General features: G+C 38.8%; 1 protein-coding gene across 1 annotated transcript; it reads right to left on the reverse strand.

Annotated features, from left to right (window-relative positions):
- Nucleotides 1-15,514: 15,514 nt before the first annotated feature.
- Nucleotides 15,515-16,471, reverse strand: LOC138177744 (olfactory receptor 51F1-like). The gene has a single exon (XM_069108952.1). It carries the CDS (start codon nucleotides 16,469-16,471, stop codon nucleotides 15,515-15,517), a length of 957 nt encoding a protein of 318 aa, XP_068965053.1.
- Nucleotides 16,472-17,865: the final 1,394 nt, after the last annotated feature.

The following is a 17,865-nucleotide window of genomic DNA, read 5'->3' on the forward strand; positions in this document are numbered from 1 at the left end:
GGTATGGCTAAGTGAAATCATTATTAAACACTAAAATTAACATAAAACATAAAATGTTTCCAAGGATAATGGTTTTAATATTCAAACAAATGTGATATAAAGGAGTATAGAATCAAGAGACTACTCTGCCTGGGGTTAGGTCTTGGTTGGTATCTAGCTTGCCATTTAGCACTTATGTACATGTCACTCTATGTAGTGTATCAGTTATGATTGTTTATATTTATTGTTGCTACATATTAAGACAAATAATTCATTGGTCTATTCTCTCTCCCCTTAGATGAGCCACATGCTAAAGGTCACATCCAAATCATGGCTTTCTCAAGTTATCTTCACCATCAGTTTAGAAGGTCCCCAAAGGTAGAGACTCTGGCTAGAGAAGGACTTGAAAAAAATGACCTTGGGCATGATTGTGGGTCTTAAGATTCACTGATTCATTCATTGTATCCCGGAAGTCAAGTCCTCTCCTTAGATCCAATCCAAGTGATTTTGGTTTCAGCTCTAAGGGCTTTCATTCATCATTGATGTCCAAACTCACCTGGCTACTCAACCCTGACTTGAGACACTGAGAATCCTAGGTCTTCTTGAGGTCTGCTTTGGCTTATTGGGTTCAGAAATCAGCCATTTCTAAATTTGAATAATCTGACCTCCCTTTCAACTCTTCCCTTTGTACATTTACAGCTTTCATTTCCTTCTTTCCCATCTACTCCTTTTCCACAACTGCCAGTCTATGTTGTTTTTTTTCAGTTGTTTCAGTTGTGACCCCATTAGGGGTTTTCTTGGTAAAGATACTGGAGTGGTTTGTCATTTTCTTCTCCACCTCATTTTACATATGAGGAAACTGAGACAAACAATATTAAATGACTTACCCAGGGTCACATAGGTAGAAAGTAGTTGAGGATGGATTTGAATTCAGGTCTTCCTGACTCCAGGTTCAGTGTACCTCCTAGCTGCCCTCCAGAGTAGGTACTAAAGTGTATTTTTTAAAACTTATTTATAGAATAAAATATAATATAGATTCAGAAATGATGATTCTTAGAAAGGTCTATTAATTAATATGCTAAAGAAATCTACCCATTTCTAGTTTAAATGGCACCATTATTATTAAGGTTTCTTATATTAATAAATATAGTATTGATATATTTTTAATTTCATCACGGTCACTTCCCATTTTATAATCCCCCAACTGAACCTATGACCACTATAAAGAAATACAGGTATATGATGCAAGTCAAAATGTTACATCCATGCCTCACAACAAATATACTTTATGCCTCACCTATAATTCATCATCTCTTTGGGAAGGTGAGGCAGGCATGTTCCATAAAAGAGTTCACTGAAGTCATGATTACTTATGGCATTAATCAGAGTTCTAATATCTCTTACTGCTGCTTTTCTCTCATTATTGTTACTTTTGTGTAAATTTTTCTCCTGCTTCTGCTCACTTTATTGTGTATCAGTCCATAGATAACTTCCCTAGCTTTCCAAATCTATGGGGCAGGCTATCTTATAATATCATTACCCCATATAAGATAAACTTGGGAATGGGAAGGCGGAAGAGAAAGTCCCATTAAATGCTTTGAATTTTCTCAAAATCCACAATAATTTTATGTAACAGTACCCACAACACTTTGAAGAGTACTAGTACTAGTACTTTCTAGGCCAGACTCTCCCTTCCTCTTTTTATGGACACCAGACTGATTCCATGTTTTCAACTAAGTGCTTAGCTTAGCTAGGAGAGGTGCCAACAACTATAGAGTTGTTCTTGAATATACACAATCCTGGGCTCCACAAAAAAACAAATAAACAAAACAAAACAAAGCAAACACCAGAACTGTGAATGATTCTTGCTCAACAATGCAGGCCCTCAATCATCAGGATAATGAAAAGTTTAATTTGAAGATAGAGGACTGGATTATATAACACCTAAATGATTATATCCATCCTAAAATCAGAAATAAGTTGCATCTTTTTTTTTTGGCTTGTTGGAGGGGGGAAGGCAGGGCAATTGGGGTTAAGTAACTTACTCAAGATCACATGGCTAGTAAGTGTTAAGTGTCTGAGGCTGGATTTGAACTCAGATCCTCCTGAGTCCAGGGACAGTGCTCTATTCACTGCACCAGTAGCTGCCCCTGTCAGTTACATCTTTTTTTTTTCTTTTTGGAGGACAATTGGGGTTGAGTGACTTGCCCAAGGTCACATGGCTAGGTTTTGTGTTAAGTGTCTAAGGCCTGATCTGAACCCAGGTCCTCCTGACTCCAGGGCCAGTGCTCTATTCACTGCACCACCTAGCTTCCCTCTGTTGGTTACATCTTGAAGCTAATTATATTTATTAATCAATGCAATGAACATGCAACATGTTTAACCTTGTCAGTAAATTAGGAAGGAGACAAAAGTTTTTCTCATCATAATATGTTCTCTTCCAATTTTCTCCACTTTGGGGGTTCATGCAAATATAAAATAAGTGCTTGCAATTCAGGTGAAATAGCAGAATTTAAGAACGTGAAAAAGTATCATCAGAGCAACTATATGTCATTGGTGCTTTATGAAACTGATGTAGAATCTGTGAGCACAACAACATGTAAGAAACGAGTAACTGTAATTATTTGGAAACCTGTATTTAAGTGAGATTAGAGAATGAGAACACCGATGTTTTCTGAGAAAGAATTTATACAATGAAAGAGTGAGGAACTTGTTTGAGAGGTGTAGCTGAGTAAGATTTTGTGTGCATCCTTAGAGTAAATGTGTTTCTACAGAGTATATGGAGTTAGGGGTGGAGTGGGGCAGGGTGGGGAGGAAGGTTGTGGACGTGCCAATTTCTTGCTCATCCAAACATGCCCTACCCCTTCCCATACCCAAGGAATATGCCAGTATAGAATATTCGATGATAGAAGACTGTAAGACTGGAGTTAGTATAATAATAGCCTTATAAACTTCTTTATTTGGTTGTCTTTTGAATGAAGTTTGCCATGGGGGTGGTATACCTATGGAATTATGTAATGAAATGCTATAACAATGACATGGTTAAACGGCCCTCTCATATCTTAATACTTTCTGCTTTTTTAAATGGGTTGGTGGGGGGGGGTGATGAATTTAAAGGATCAACTCCGGAAGTTCTAAAGGTTGGTAAATTATTGCTTGGGGGTACAGATTGTGGGGAGAAAGAAAAGGGAATAGAAGTTGGGGTAAACCTCTACCTTTTAAAAATAATAATAGCTTGCATTTATATAGTGCTTTAAGGTTTCCAAACCACTTTGCATTGTAGCATTCTGGAAGAAATTAAGCAAAGTTCAACATATCACACCACCTACCAAGATAAGGTCAAAATGGGTATGTGACTTAGATATAGTGTTATCCTAAAGACACAAGGGAAGAAGAGGGAAAAAAATTACCTTAAGATGTTTGGATAAGGTAAAAATTCAAAAGCTGAAAGGAGATAGGGAGTTTTATGCTAAGAAAAATTAATATTTTTGATTATACTAAATTGAAAAGGTTTTGCACAAACAAAAACAATACAGTAAAAATTAAATGGAAAGTAGGAAAGAGAAAAAAGTTGTACAGGAATTTTCTCTGATAAAAGACTCATTTCTCAAATATATAGGAAACTGAGCAAATTTTATAAAAATAAGAGCTATTCCCTAATTGATACACGATTTAAGGAAATGGACATGCAATTTTCCAAAAAAAGAAAAGCAAAAGAAATAAAAGTTTCCAATAGTCTTATGAAAAGTTTTAAATCACTAATGATTAGAGAAATGCATATTAAAGGAATCCTGAGGTATCATTTCACACCCATCAGCTTGCCTAAGAAAGACAAAGCTAAATTGTGAAGGAGATATGAGAAAATAGGGACATTAATTCATTGTTAGGACTACGAACTGGTCTAACCATTTCAGAGAACAATTTGGAACTATGCCCAGTGGGCTACAAAACTATACAAACTTTTTAATCCAGAAATATGACTAAAGTCTGTACATTAAATAAATCAAAGAAAAAGGAAAGGGACCCATATGCACATGAATATTTACAGTGGCTCTTCTTGTTTTGGTAAAAAAAATTAGAAACTGAGGGGATGCCCATCAATTAGGGAATGACTGAAGAAATTGTGGCATATGATTTTGATGGAATAGTGTTGTGCTATAATAAATGATAAAATGGTTTGAAAAAAACCTGGGAAGACTTATATGAACTAATGCAGAGCAAAGTGAGCAGAACCAGAAAACAATATATGCAGTAGCAGCAATATTATAAAGATAAGAAACTGAAAGACCTAGTAGCTCCGATCAACAATGATTCATGACAATTCCAAGAACTCATTATAACAAAAAAAACTATCCACCTCTAGATAAAGAAGTGTTGGACTTAGAGGAAAGATTGAAGCACATATTTTTTTGCTTTTAAATTTTTTCTTACTTCACCCCACAAACATGACTAATATTAAAATCTTTTGCATGAAATTATATGTATATATATGCATATACATACATAAATATGTGTATTTAAAAATACTGGGTATGTCTTGCTTTCTCAATAGGTAGGGGAAGGGTGGAAAGAGGAAAAGGATTTAGAATATAAAATAGTGATATTAAATTTTTTTAAGAGACAGGTGAGAAATATATAACAAAATACATTTTAAAATGCAATTATAAAAGAAGAAGAAGAAGAAAGGGGATATTCTCAACCAGGGAAACTTATATGAACTAATGAAGAGTGAAGTGAGTATAACCAGGAGAATAATTTACATAGCAACATTATAAAGGAAAACAACTTTGACAGACCAAAGAACTCTAAAGGCACACTCAACATACATGATTCCAGAGAATTAATGATAAAGAATCCTACTAATATTTGAACATATGTGTTAGACTAAACATGCAGAATGAGATGTGAATCTTGGGACTTGGTAAATACAATAATTATTTTGCATGATTGTGCCCATTTATTGCAAGAGGTTTCTGTTGTTGTTGCTTGTTTGTTTTTTGGCTGTGTGTATGTTTGGAAGCCAGATGATAGAAGTGGTAGGGAGAAAAAATAAACACTTGTTGGGGGAAAAAAGTCAACATTGAATTATCTATACTCTTCTTGCCTGGATCTTGAATGGAAGATGCTATGGTCAATATGTAGAAGAACAATTTTTCAACATCCTTCATCTTGACTTCTTCAATCACTTGACTGTCACAATAAATGAATGTTTTTGTGAGAGCTATAGAATGTGAGACTTCACTTAGATCCAGTTCTTTGAAGAAAAACAAATTCCAATAAAGGGTCACAGCATAATGGTTCTTGATACATCCTAATACCCTGTTCAAGAACCTTGGACTTCAATTTCTACAAATAAAATAAATCTTTTTTTCTTTTTTTTTGGAGGGGGGGCAAGGGATTTCAGGCACTTTACTTTCTGACAACACACCACTTATCCAATATTATCCTATGGATCTCTTTTCCCTGTTATGCTTAAAAACACCATGTCCATTCTAGTCCTTTAGTCTCTTTCCTTCTCTGGCATTTTTCCTTCAAAGGTATCTTCAGCTCTCATAAAACTAGTTATAGTTGCCTACATGTTCACTTTGCATATCCATTTTATCCTCATAATAATTATGTGAAGTAGGTATTACTATTATTTATTAAACTATAAGATCCTTGGCGAAAGCAATTATATCTTATTTCTCTTTCCAACTTCCCAATTTTATATCACAGGGATTTCTGCACAAAGCATGGCCATGAAAAATAAGGACTAAATGAAAATATTAATCAATTAGTCACTAAGCAATTATTAAGCATTTACTGTGTGTCAGACATTATGCTAAGCATTGTAGAAACAAATAAGACTTAAAAAAAAAAACTTGCTTTCAAGGAGCTTATGTTCTAATAAGAGAAGACAGCACCTAAATGATTATATGAAAAGGGAGAGAGGAGAAGTAAGGGAAGGAGGCATGGTGGCTGAATCTTGGTAATTGCTGATGACTAGTCTGGGGTCAATCTCTGAAAATAAAAGTTTCTGGAATAACTTCCAAATGTGAGTAGGTGTTCACAGAAGCCAAGTCAGGTAAGGCATAGTGATTAAGTCTGAACAATCAGAGATGGCACATTTGGGGTTCTTTCAAAAAAAAAATAAGCATTGGGATGAAAAGAACAATAAATGGAAAATAAATAAATACAGATCTTTTGGGTACTTACTGGTTTGGAGAGCAAGATGGCATATGGCAACATTATGTGTCAGATTAGGTTTTCAACAATAAATGGATCCATGAGATGTTCACAACATCAATACCAAACAATCCCACTACTGAACATATCTTCCAGGGAGAGACAAGACATAAAAGAAGATCACTGTTGATCAAAACCAGTGTCAGAAATTTCACTTTGTGAACCTGCCTCCTCATTTCATCTGAGAGACATTTGGTGTTCAGTCATTTTGTTCATGTTTGGCTGTTCATGACCCCATTTGGGGTTTTCTTGGCAAAGATACTGAAGTGATTTGCCATTTCCTTCTTCAGCTCATTTTACAGATGAAAAACTGAGTCAAATAGGGTTAAGTGATTTAGCCAAGGTCACACTGCTAGAAAGGATCTAGGGCCATGTCAAAACTTGGGAAGATGAGTCTTTCTGCCTCTTATCTTGTCCTCTGAGAGGGCTAGAACAAGTATATTTATTTTTTTGTAACTTAATAGTATTTTTTATTTACATGTAAAGATACTTTTCGACATTCAATTTTATAAGATTTTATATTTCAAATGTTTTCCCTGCCCCCTCCCCCACAATATGACAAGTAATCTGATATAGGTTATACATGTACAATCATATTAAACATATTTCCACATTAGTGATATTTTGGAAGAAAAATCAGAGCAAAAGGGGAAAACCATGTGAAAAAAAAAAGAATGCCTTAATCTGCATTCAGGCTCCATAGTTCTTTCTCTGGATGTGGATAGCATTTTTCCTCATGAGTCTTCTGGAATTGTTTAGATCATTGTATTGCTGAGAAGAGCTAAGTTTGCCAAAGTTGGGTATCACACAATGTCATTGTTACTGTGTATATTGTTCTCCTGGTTCTCTTCATTTCACTCAGCATCAGTTCATGTAAGTCCAGATTTTTCTTAAATTCTACTGTTCATCATTTCTTATGGAAAAATAATATTTCATTATATTCTTATTCCACAACTTGTTTAGCCATTCTCCAGTTGATGGGTATCCCCTCAATTTCCAATTCTTTACCACCACAATAAGAACTGCTATAATTTTTTTTTCATAAATTTGGGTCCTTTTCTCTTTTTATTATCTCTTTGGGATACAGGTCTAGTCAATTATATTTAAATTGAGATGAATTAGGGAATCTTATGTTAGAGGCATCGTTAAGTGCTGGCAATACAAAAACAGACAGAAAACAAAACAGACCCTCTCCTCAAGGAATTTACAGTCCTGGGGGGGGGGAGAGATAACAAAGGAAGGTGAAAAGGGGGCCAGAAAGAGCTGAGATAAAGACACTCAGATCAAGGCATGGCAGAAAATGTGCTTTCCATTTAAATGATTATATATAGTAATGATTATAGTAGTATAGTATGGAGAGGAATGATAAGAAGTACTAATGGAATTGTTGAAGGAGCAAAAGGGATTGAAAACAGTTTCCCTATCAGTTCTTATTTATCCTTCATTATGGAAGAAGACAAATGACATCGAGAGGGTAATGCCTTAATTTGCAAGCATATTGGATTTAAGTGAGGCAGAGCTCTGTAAAGTCATTAGCCTCACTCTTTCCTCTACAGTGATCTGAGTCCAAAACACAGGTGAGGTTAACTGGCTTACTTTATTTCCCATATCACAGATTGCCTGAAGCAATACCCATTCAGTGAAGTATGAATAGGTAAGAAATGAAGTCCACTTTGCCTACTCAAAAAAATCAATCTGGGAGGTCAAGACTCTCAGGTTTTCTGGCCAAAACAGGAAAAAATTGTGATTTATACTAGTTCTGAGCTAAAATCCAAATAGTTTTAAAGCAGACTGCCCACAGACTGTGGTAGGTAGATTAACCTTGCAGATTAGGCTATTTCCACAAGGACTGTGGATCTCCATCACTGATTTATTTACAAAATCAGAAGTCTGCTTCTACCCTCAGTGTCCCAAGTGAAAGAAATAGGGACTGAATTAATATCATTGGTATATGGGACTCCCAGGTGGGGAAATTCCCTTTAACAGTGTAGAATAGCATTTTCTTTGCAATCTATAGTTTTTAAGGAGTTTCCTAGGCTACAGAGAGAGTAAAGGACTTGCCCAACATCAGTCAGTAATGTTACAGTATAGACAGAATTCAAACTATTTCAAAAGATATAGCCTAAGTGACCACTGTGTACTCATTCTTCAGCAAGGAGCTATGAGAGAGATGAAAGAAATAGAAAAAAAAATCAGTCCCTATGTACTGACAGGTCACAGAAATCTTGGTGTGGTTCCTGGAAAAAATAACCATTGGAAAATATAAAAATAAATGGAAAATAAGTAAAGACACATCTTTGGGGTAGAGAGCAACACATAAAATATTGAGAAAATAGAGGTCATTTGAGTGAATAATTGCGATAAAATGGAGACTCAAAATGTGTAAAGGTTTCTACAATTCATATTAAATTATGTGATTGTAATGGGAATGCAGATTTGGAAGATCTTCCCTGCCCCTAGGTTAAAGTGCACCTGAAGCCTGGGGTGGGAGGCTTGTTTTTCAGTAGATACTTCTTGATTGGCCAGTGAGTCAATAAGGTTGTTACATTCTCTGAGCCAGGAGAAGGCTATATAAGCCCTGATGTGTAGCTTTGTTTTGGGGGCTCACTTTGAGAAGTGTTCTGTGATTTGATCTGTATTCTGGGAAGCTGTTGTCCAGCCCCCCCCCCCCCGCCCCGGCTTTGAAAAACCCAGATGTGGAAACCCAGATGTTGACTGAGTATGGATGTAATGGTTGGACAGTTTGGAAATCTGTCTACTTGATCTGTTTCTGTCTTGATAATTCTGCCTGTATACTTTGAAGTTCGGGGTGCTGACCTTTTCTCCTGAACAAAGTAAACGATATATGTCTGATTGATTAAAGTAAGCTTGTTAACCCATTTTGAGTTGCTTTCCTTTAACAAAGCAGATCCAAGAATCTGTATGGGCAGCCACCCTGAGCACGCTTGGGGTGCTTGCTGCTACAAAATGGCGTCACGAACAGGATCTGCAGAATAAAAGGAAAGTATGGGGGCTGGGATAATCGTTTGTTTCCCAGTTGTGGTAGCTGTGACTCTGTGGAGCCATGGAGCAGGAGAGAAGAATGGCCGGCATGCAGACTTCGCTGAGCTGAGAGCAGGAATGGTGAGCTGCCTGCATCGGGACCTGGGCAGAAGCCAGGAGTGGCTGCCGCCTGCGGGAGGAGAAGGAGCCCAGGAGTTCGGAATTCAGCCATAGGAAAAGATAAGAACTGAGCAGCAAAGCAGGGGCACTGAGTGTGTTTCCTGGCTGCTTCCCACAGTTTGGGACCCAGGAGGAGGATGGACTTGTGACTATGGTGGGTGGGATGAAGTGCCTTGGATCCCCAGGGACCCCACCTTGTTGGTTTTGTTGCCCAGCCCCCCCTCTGTACTTGAAAGCAGGGCTGGAGCTGTGTGAGGGGAAGGACACCCCCCCCCAACTTTATTTGAACTCTTGTTCTGAATTGAAGTGATAATGCTATGTACTTTGTGTTTGTTTAAGGCCCAGTGGACACTTTGGTAACTTTAGTTCTGTACCTTGAAAATGTGACCTAAGAGATGTTTAGTGCTAATTCAAAAGTAAATTGTCTATGCTATGGGCATGAAAGATCTTGGGGCTGAATGTAATGGGAATGCAGATTTGGAAGATCTTCCCTGCCCCTAGGCTAAAGTGCACCTGAAGCCTGGAGTGGGAGGCTTGCTTTTCAGTAGATACTTCTTGATTGGCCAGTGAGTCAATAAGGTTGTTACATTCTCTGAGCCAGGAGAAGGCTATATAAGCCCTGATGTGTAGCTTTGTTTTGGGGGCTCACTTTGAGAAGTGTTTTGTGATTTGATCTGTATTCTGAAAAGCCATTGTCCAGAGCCCCCCCAGCTTTGAAAAACCCAGATGTTGACTGGGTATGGATGTAATGGTTGGACAGTTTGAAATCTGTCTACTAGATCTGTTTCTGTCTTGATAATTCTACCTGTGTACTTTGGGGTTCAGGGTGTTGACCTTTCCCCCTGAACAAGCTAAATGATACATGTCTGACTGATTAAAGTGAGCTTGTTAACCCATTTTGAGTTGCTTTCCTTTATCAAAGCAGATCCAAGAACCTGTGGTAGCTGCAAACCCTGAGGACGCTTGGGGTGCTTGCTGCTACACTACTGTATCCCAAAGTCCACACTACACTGACCTCTTGTTTTGTCCTTAGCATCTATGTGTTGATAATTCTGGAAACCACCACAGCCATTGGTTATCTGAAGTCCCTCCAGCTGGCAGCTGGTGAGGCCCGGCCTGAGGTTAAAATCTCCAGAATGTACAGGGCTGGGGTCAGCTCCCAGAGCATTGTGCTGGCCACTTCTTGACGGCCTTCTGGGCTGTCCTCAGAAGGAGGTTAGCTGTTCAGTGTCATTTTGTGGGTTCTGTAGCTCTAAAATTTCTTCAGAGTCACCTTTTACATGAATTGGAGGAGATGGAAGCCAGAGTCCTGCAGGAGGTCTTGTTTCTACTCTGCCATCTTGACTCTGCCCCCTCCTTTACTTGATTTTCAAAATCCTTCTTGAGCTCCTCCATGGCCTATAACCAGTTCATATTTTTCTTGGAGGCTTTTGATGCATGAGTTCTGACTTCATTGTATTCCTCCCACTCTATACCTTGATCCTTTTTGTCCCCCCAAAAAGGTTTCTATCATCTGTTTGTGCTTCTGTTCCTTGCTCATATTGGTAGCCAATTACTTGACTTTTGAGCTCTTTGCCATGGTAGAAATCTGCTTCCAGAATGGAGAGAGATATGTCCCAAATTGCCAGGGATTTTTCAGGTGCTGGAACTATTAGATGGGTGCCCTCTCTATAGCCCCCACACACTCTGACTTACTGGCCTCCCACCTCAGCACCACTGCCCAAGACTGCAATCCAGATCCAAGCAGATCAACACAAGAATGATTAGCCTCTGAATGGTTGCTTAGTCCCCCTACAATCTGTAGGCCAGGTGCTCCAGAAGCAGCCACGTGAGCCATGGCGCCTCCTTCACTTCTCACCCCCAGGGTAGCAGTTGAACCACGCTCCCCCTGTTCCAACAAAGTTCCACACTGTCTTTTTACTTTGTCTTTGGCATTTGTGTATTGAGAAGTCTGGAAACCACTATGGCTGCTGGTGATTTACTCTTGTGAAGTGTGCTCCAGCCACTGGTTGGGGCTGCCCTGGGGCTAGAACTGTGGCTTAGTCCGGACTGTACTTGACTCTCAGCGTGCTACAATGGACCTTTTCTGCTGGCCTTCTGTACTTCCTTTTATGGGAGAGTTGTTTTTCTCTGTCACTTCATGGGTTCTGTAGCTCTAAAGTTTGTTTAGAGTCATTTTTCACATGAATTGGAGGAGGTAGAAGCGAGAGCTGCACAGAAGTCCTATTTCTACTCTGCCATCTTAGCTCCGACTCAAAACAATACATTTTTATCTATGTTTTATTGCATTATTTATTATTTTATTAAATATTTCCCAGTTAAATTTTAAGATGTTTCAGGTTCCACTTTGGAGAACTGGGGGCTACATTTGGTCCTCTGGTCCTTTGTGTGGCATCTCTGTTCCACAGGAAGGCTTTTTAAATTCATATTAATTTTAATTCCTTTACCTCTTAATTATTTTCTATTCTGTATATTCCTTGTCTATACATATTTGTTTGTTGTCCCCCTCATTAGATCATGAACTCTTTTAGGGCTAGGACTACCTATTTCCCCCACTTATATCCCTGACTTAGCACAGAGTCTAGCACATAGAAGATATAGTCAATATTTTTTGACTGACCAAGATCTAACATGCCTGAACCCTATTATATCATCTTTTTCTGTTGCAAGACACATATATCTTTCCTTTTTGTTGTTGTCCATGTCTGAATAGATAACACAGTAGAGTCTTACTCTTTGTGACCCCAGGGACCACAGCACACCAAGCTCTTCTATTCCCCACTATTTCCTGTAATCTGTCCAAGTTCATGTCTTCCCTAGGGAACTCAAATTTTATTCTTACATAATGGAAATATGGATAGCTCTCACTTAGTCCACAGATTATTGTCCCCTTCATTAGCTATACAAGTATATCATATAAGTATCTTTCATAGAATGACTAATAATGAGATTTCTTGTCTATCCCATCAAGAAACTCACCATCTTTACCTTCACTGTCACTACATGATTAAGTACTGACGCTAGGCAAAAAGGAACCGTAAGATATTGAAAGGGAAATCCCTATCCCATCTTCATCACCATTTATGATGTCAGATCTACTGGTTTCAAATTCAGTAAAACAAAAATAGAATTTTCTTTTCATTTAATCTAGTATAAATGGGCCATCTTGATGACAAATGTAACAAAATAGGTTTAGTCTCATTGGATAGGTTCTTTTGGTTCATTTCCTGAAGGGTATTTCTTGTAAAGAAAAAAGACAGGGGTGGCCAGGTATCACAGAGAGTAACAACACCAGCTCCAGTGTTGGGATAACCTGGGGATTGAATCCAGGCTCAGACACTTAGCATCCACCCAAAAACACCTGGCCGCGTAACCTTGAGCAAGTTACTTAACCCCAATTGCTTAGGGGCGGCCAGGTGGCTCAGCAAGTAAAGAGCACCAGCTCCAGTGTTGGGATGACCAAGGGATCAAATCTGGGATCAGATACTTAGCACTACACCCAGAAATAACTGGCCATGTTACCTTGAGCAAGTTACTTAACCCTGATTGCTTAAAAAAAAAGACAATACAGTATGGTAGCGACAACAATTCTATTCAGTGAGGAAATGGAGGACTGTGATAGTAATGGAATATAAAGATTCCCCTGTATTGGCTTGGTTTTCAAATTGATTGTGTTAAAACCCAGAGCTTGTTAATCCCACCTGTGGGATGGACTTGTTGATGTGAAAAGAGAGTCCTGAACGGGGAGGAGCTGGTGACGTAGATTTGGAGAGACACAAGAGAGAGGCAGAAGAACTTTTTGGAAACAGCACCTCATGGAGGCAGAGAGAGAGACTGAGAGCATTGCTGGGGGCCACTTTGAATTGCCCTGGACTTTTGAGACCTGTCCCCGGAGCTGCCAAGGACTGAGGAGACATTGCTGTTTTGCTGGTACTTTGTCTGTTTTGATGTTGTTTTGCCAGATTTGTCCACTGGTGAAAGACAGTCCTTTTGTTGAAGAAGTCCTGGAACCTGGCTGTTGGCTAAGAGCTCCTGAGACTGTCCTGCAGACAGAGAGTGAATACTGTCCACTGGTGAAGGGCAGTGCTGTTGTTGCAGGGGTCTGGAGACTGTCCTGCAGACAGAGCGAATACTGTCCACTGGTGAAGGACAGTGCTGTTGTTGCAGGGGTCTGGGAACCTTTCTGTTGGTTCAGAAGCCCTGAAGAAGGATTTTCTTGTTGTATGTTTACAGAAATCCTGAGAGAGGGTTTTGCTAATGTTTTCAGGGGTTCTAGGACTGTTCTACAGACAGAGGATGAATTAATGAAGGGACTGGCAATGTATCTTGTGGCCTTGCTAAGCCTTGTCTCCCCAGGAACTAAGATTGCTGAGAACTTGCCTGTGTCAAGATGAAGAAAAGACCTCCATTTGGGTATTAAGTGCTGTGCTTAAACTTGATGTAACTCTGGGGTAGATTCAATTGTGATCCAGGGGTGGGGAACTTTTGACCTTTTTGTGTTCTATGGTTGAACAAATGAATGTACTTTACTTATGTTTGGAAACTAATCTCCATTTGAGAAGAGGGGCTTTGTGGTGGACTAAAGGAAGGTACAGCCTAGGGGTGGAGTAGTATTTAGAACAGGGACTTTGTAATTGATTGAATGAATGGAAGGTCCTGGGGTGGGGTAGTACTTGGAGATTATTTAATCTATTTAATCACACTTAGTAAATGCTGTATTTTGAATGATGTCATGTTTTTGACCTTCTCTGTTCTTAATTTGTCACTGAATAAAATGGAGAGCATCCATGCTGGTATTTTGAACCTTGGGAAGTTGCCTTTCCTTGGCATTACATTACATTACATTACAAGGACACCTCTGAAAATTACTACTGTTTGATCTTGATCAAGTATATCAGTTAATCTCACTGGGTCCCACTTTTCCCTTATTTGACATCAGGGGGGTAAAAAAGATGGCCTCTGAGGTGTCTTAAGTTTTGATCTCTGGGGAGCAACCTTCACATCTGGATTCAAATCTGGTTTAAGCTTTTCAGTAGAAATGGCCTAATTGGAATGAACCTCTGTTTCCATCTCAGTGACCCAGATCTTAGTATGATAATGGTAAAGATGATGATGATGGTGGTGGTGGTGGTGGTAATGACAACAGTGATAACAACAGTTTCAGGACAAAGTACTCTATATGCATTATCTGATTTGTCCTCATTTTACAAAACAGGAGACTGAGACTCAGAAAGGTGTTATCTTGCTCAGTGGCACATGGCTAGAAACTGTCTGAGGCAAGATTCAAATTTGGCCCTTCCTGACCTAAAGTCAAGCATTTCAACTACTGTTTCATGTTTTCTTTCTCCAGGGATTCTGAGAGACCACTTAAAAATTTTCTTTGCTTATCATTCCTGCTTCTTTTGTGCTTATTCCTCCCAAAATGGCAATATTTGTTTTGAGTACTTTGGGGGGTTTCTCCTTTCTCATACAGCTTCATGTGTATTGATGTATCATCACATACATTCCCTCAAATCACTCCCGTCAGCCTTCTTTGACCAACATGTTCCATAGCCGCTTACAGTCTTCTTATATTTATCTCCAGCAACTACTCTAAGTTTAATATTAAAAGGGGCCTTCTGTCTGTCCTTTCATCAAATAGCTTGGAGCTTTATATAGTTTCTCTCACTGTTATTGGTGCCAACAAATTGCTGTGCAGAATACATCAGCCTTCAGGTACTGTGATTACAGGACAATATATGTTTGATGTACATATCATTTCAAGAATAGATCCCATGTAGCTCCCAACAAATACCTTGCCTTTCTCTTCATAATTACCCTAACATTTGTGTTATGTCTATGGTGAGTTTTAGTTGCTCCTGGTCTCCATACAGGTACTGGCTTGACTCTTCTCTATCTCACTCCAGGTCTGAAGATACATCCATTAATTCTTTAAATTTTGCTCTCCTCATCAGCAGCTCCCTGATGCTATCAACAGGAGCCACAAGTATAAATATACATACGTGTAAAACGGAGTTATAGTTCCCTTCAATGTATGTTCACACTCCAAAGTCAATTATCTGGGGAAATGCAATTTATTCCTCAACCACATGTATAAACACATACCTATTTTATCTATTAAAATATGTCATTTTTATCTCATCTAATCTCAGCCTGTCATAGGAGGGTCCTTTGCAAGGAATAATTTGAGCAAAGCCCCACGAAGCTGTGTGGTTTTCAGACTGTAGATGATGGGGTTGAGCACAGGTGGAAGGACTAAGTAGATGTTGGCTGTCATTATTTGTATAACCTTAGGTGCTGACTGGCCAAAGCGGTGCACCAGGGACAGGGAAATCAGAGGGATATAGAAGATGGAAACCGCTCCAATATGGGACACACAAGTGCTGAAGGCCTTGTACTGTTCTTTGGGTGATGCAATACTGAGGACAGAACGTATAATCATGATGTAGGAGATAATGATACATGGTATGTCTATTCCTGAAGTCAAGATGAGACCAGTTAAGCCCCAGAAGCTGTTGGGTTTGGTATCTGAACATGCTAATTTGAGCACATCAGGATGGTAACAGTAGGAATGGGAAAGCATATTCATTTTACAGAATGTTAGCCGTTTTACCAATAAAAGTGTAGGTACCAGCAATACTATCATGCGTGTAAGTATCAACAGAACAATCTGAAGGATTCTGGCATTGGTGAGAATGGTACTGTATCTTAGTGGGTCACAGATAGCCACAAAGCGATCAAAGGCCATGGCTACCAAGACACCAGTTTCTATGGCTGTGAACCCATGTAGGAAGAACATTTGGACAATGCAGCCATCTAAGCTGATCTCTCTCAAATCAAACCAAAGGACAACCAGTGTTGTTGACATTGTGGAAACAATCAAGCCCAAGTCAGTAACTGACAGCATAGAAAGGAAATAGTACATGGGCTCATGAAGGCTTTGCTCTGTGATGATTACAAACAGGATCATGCTGTTTCCTGAAAGAGCAATAGAATAGAGACAGCAGAAAGGGATGGAGACCCAGACATGGGCTGCTTCGAGTCCTGGGATGCCAATGAGGTAGAAGTTTGAAAATGGAGATGTCAAGTTGGTTAAATTCACCATTGTAGGTTAGGAAGACGGCATTTGTTTTCATAAAGCTCAAATTCTGCAGAAACACAAGAGAGATTCCCTCAATATGTGTAAAAATGATATGTTGGATTTTTCCTTCAAAAGTATTCCCCTAAGGGGTGGAGCCAAGATCACAGATTAAGAGCAGGGACTTGCTTGAGTTCTCCCCCAAACCCCTTCAAATACCTGTCAAAAGTGACTATAAACAAATTCTACTACTACAAAACCCACAAAATTACAGAGTGAAAGACATGTCCAGCACAAAACAGCCTGGAAGGTTGACAGGAACAGTCTATCATAGTGGGCTGGGAGCAGAGCGCAGTCCCACATGGGCCACACCAACAGAGACAAGGATGGAGTAGTCCTAAGGGCACTGAACCACTGACAGCTATGGCAATCAAGGGGATAGTCAAAGATGCTTAGCTTAGCTACGAATAATGAGTACAAGGTGGTCGTTGGACATCTAGGCTTAGATGTCTGAAAATCAGGTGGAGACAATCTGGGTCTCAGAAGAGATTTTGGGACTGGATATAAGTCAATCCCAAAAGACTCATGACGGAGAGAAATATGTGCATCCAGAGAAAGAACTAGAAAGAACTAAGTTTATATCCAGGTGGAAGCAAAATATCTGATCTTTTTCCTTCTCTTATTTGGTTTTATGTCCTCTTTACCATTTTTCATTCCAGCTGGTACGATCCGTCCTTATAACCTGACTAATGTATAATGTGAAAGTATTTACAGATCCTATACTTGACTATAAGCCGCTATGGGGGGGAGAGGAGGGAAACTCCTTGAGTGAAACTCAAGGAATTGTGGAATTGAATCCTGTAAACTAAAAGGAAAACAACAAATTAATAAAAAAAAAAAAGAAAGAAATTGGCTTTCTAAGGAATACATGGGAGACTGAATATCCCTTGATCCAGCAATCCTGAAATAAGCATATATCACAAAATAGAAAGAAAAGTCTCATCTATAACAAAGTATTCTTAAAAACACTGGCAAAAAAACAAAAACAAAAAAAGTAGATTGAAAGTGGATATCCAGGTGTTTGGTAATATCTCAATAAATTATTATATATGAATGCAATTCAAATATTATACCATAACAAAAAAACAAATGTGAGGAAATGTGGAAATATTTATATAGATGGAAATAAGCAGAAATAGGAAAGCAATCTATACAATAATTATGATAACATAAATTTAAAACTACACTAAAAGGAAGTCAAATTATGAGTGATCATAATGAACAATCTTGGCCCTGAAGAATAAAAAATGAAACAAATCTTCTTCCTTTGAAGAAATATTTGGGAAAGGCAGGTGAAAAAAATCATGCATATATTGTGAACTGTGGTTCACTGTGTAGATTGTTTTCCCTTAATTATTTTA

This window comes from Petaurus breviceps, unplaced genomic scaffold (assembly GCF_028583685.1).
Source record: "Petaurus breviceps papuanus isolate PSGF00001 unplaced genomic scaffold, PetGlider_PUasm1.0 90444, whole genome shotgun sequence".
NCBI classification, from domain to species: Eukaryota; Metazoa; Chordata; class Mammalia; order Diprotodontia; family Petauridae; genus Petaurus; species Petaurus breviceps.

Excerpts from the sequence above, each read along its gene's own strand:
- LOC138177744 (XM_069108952.1), bottom strand. The coding sequence starts at position 16,471 with ATGGTGAATTTAACCAACTTGACATCTCCATTTTCAAACTTCTACCTC.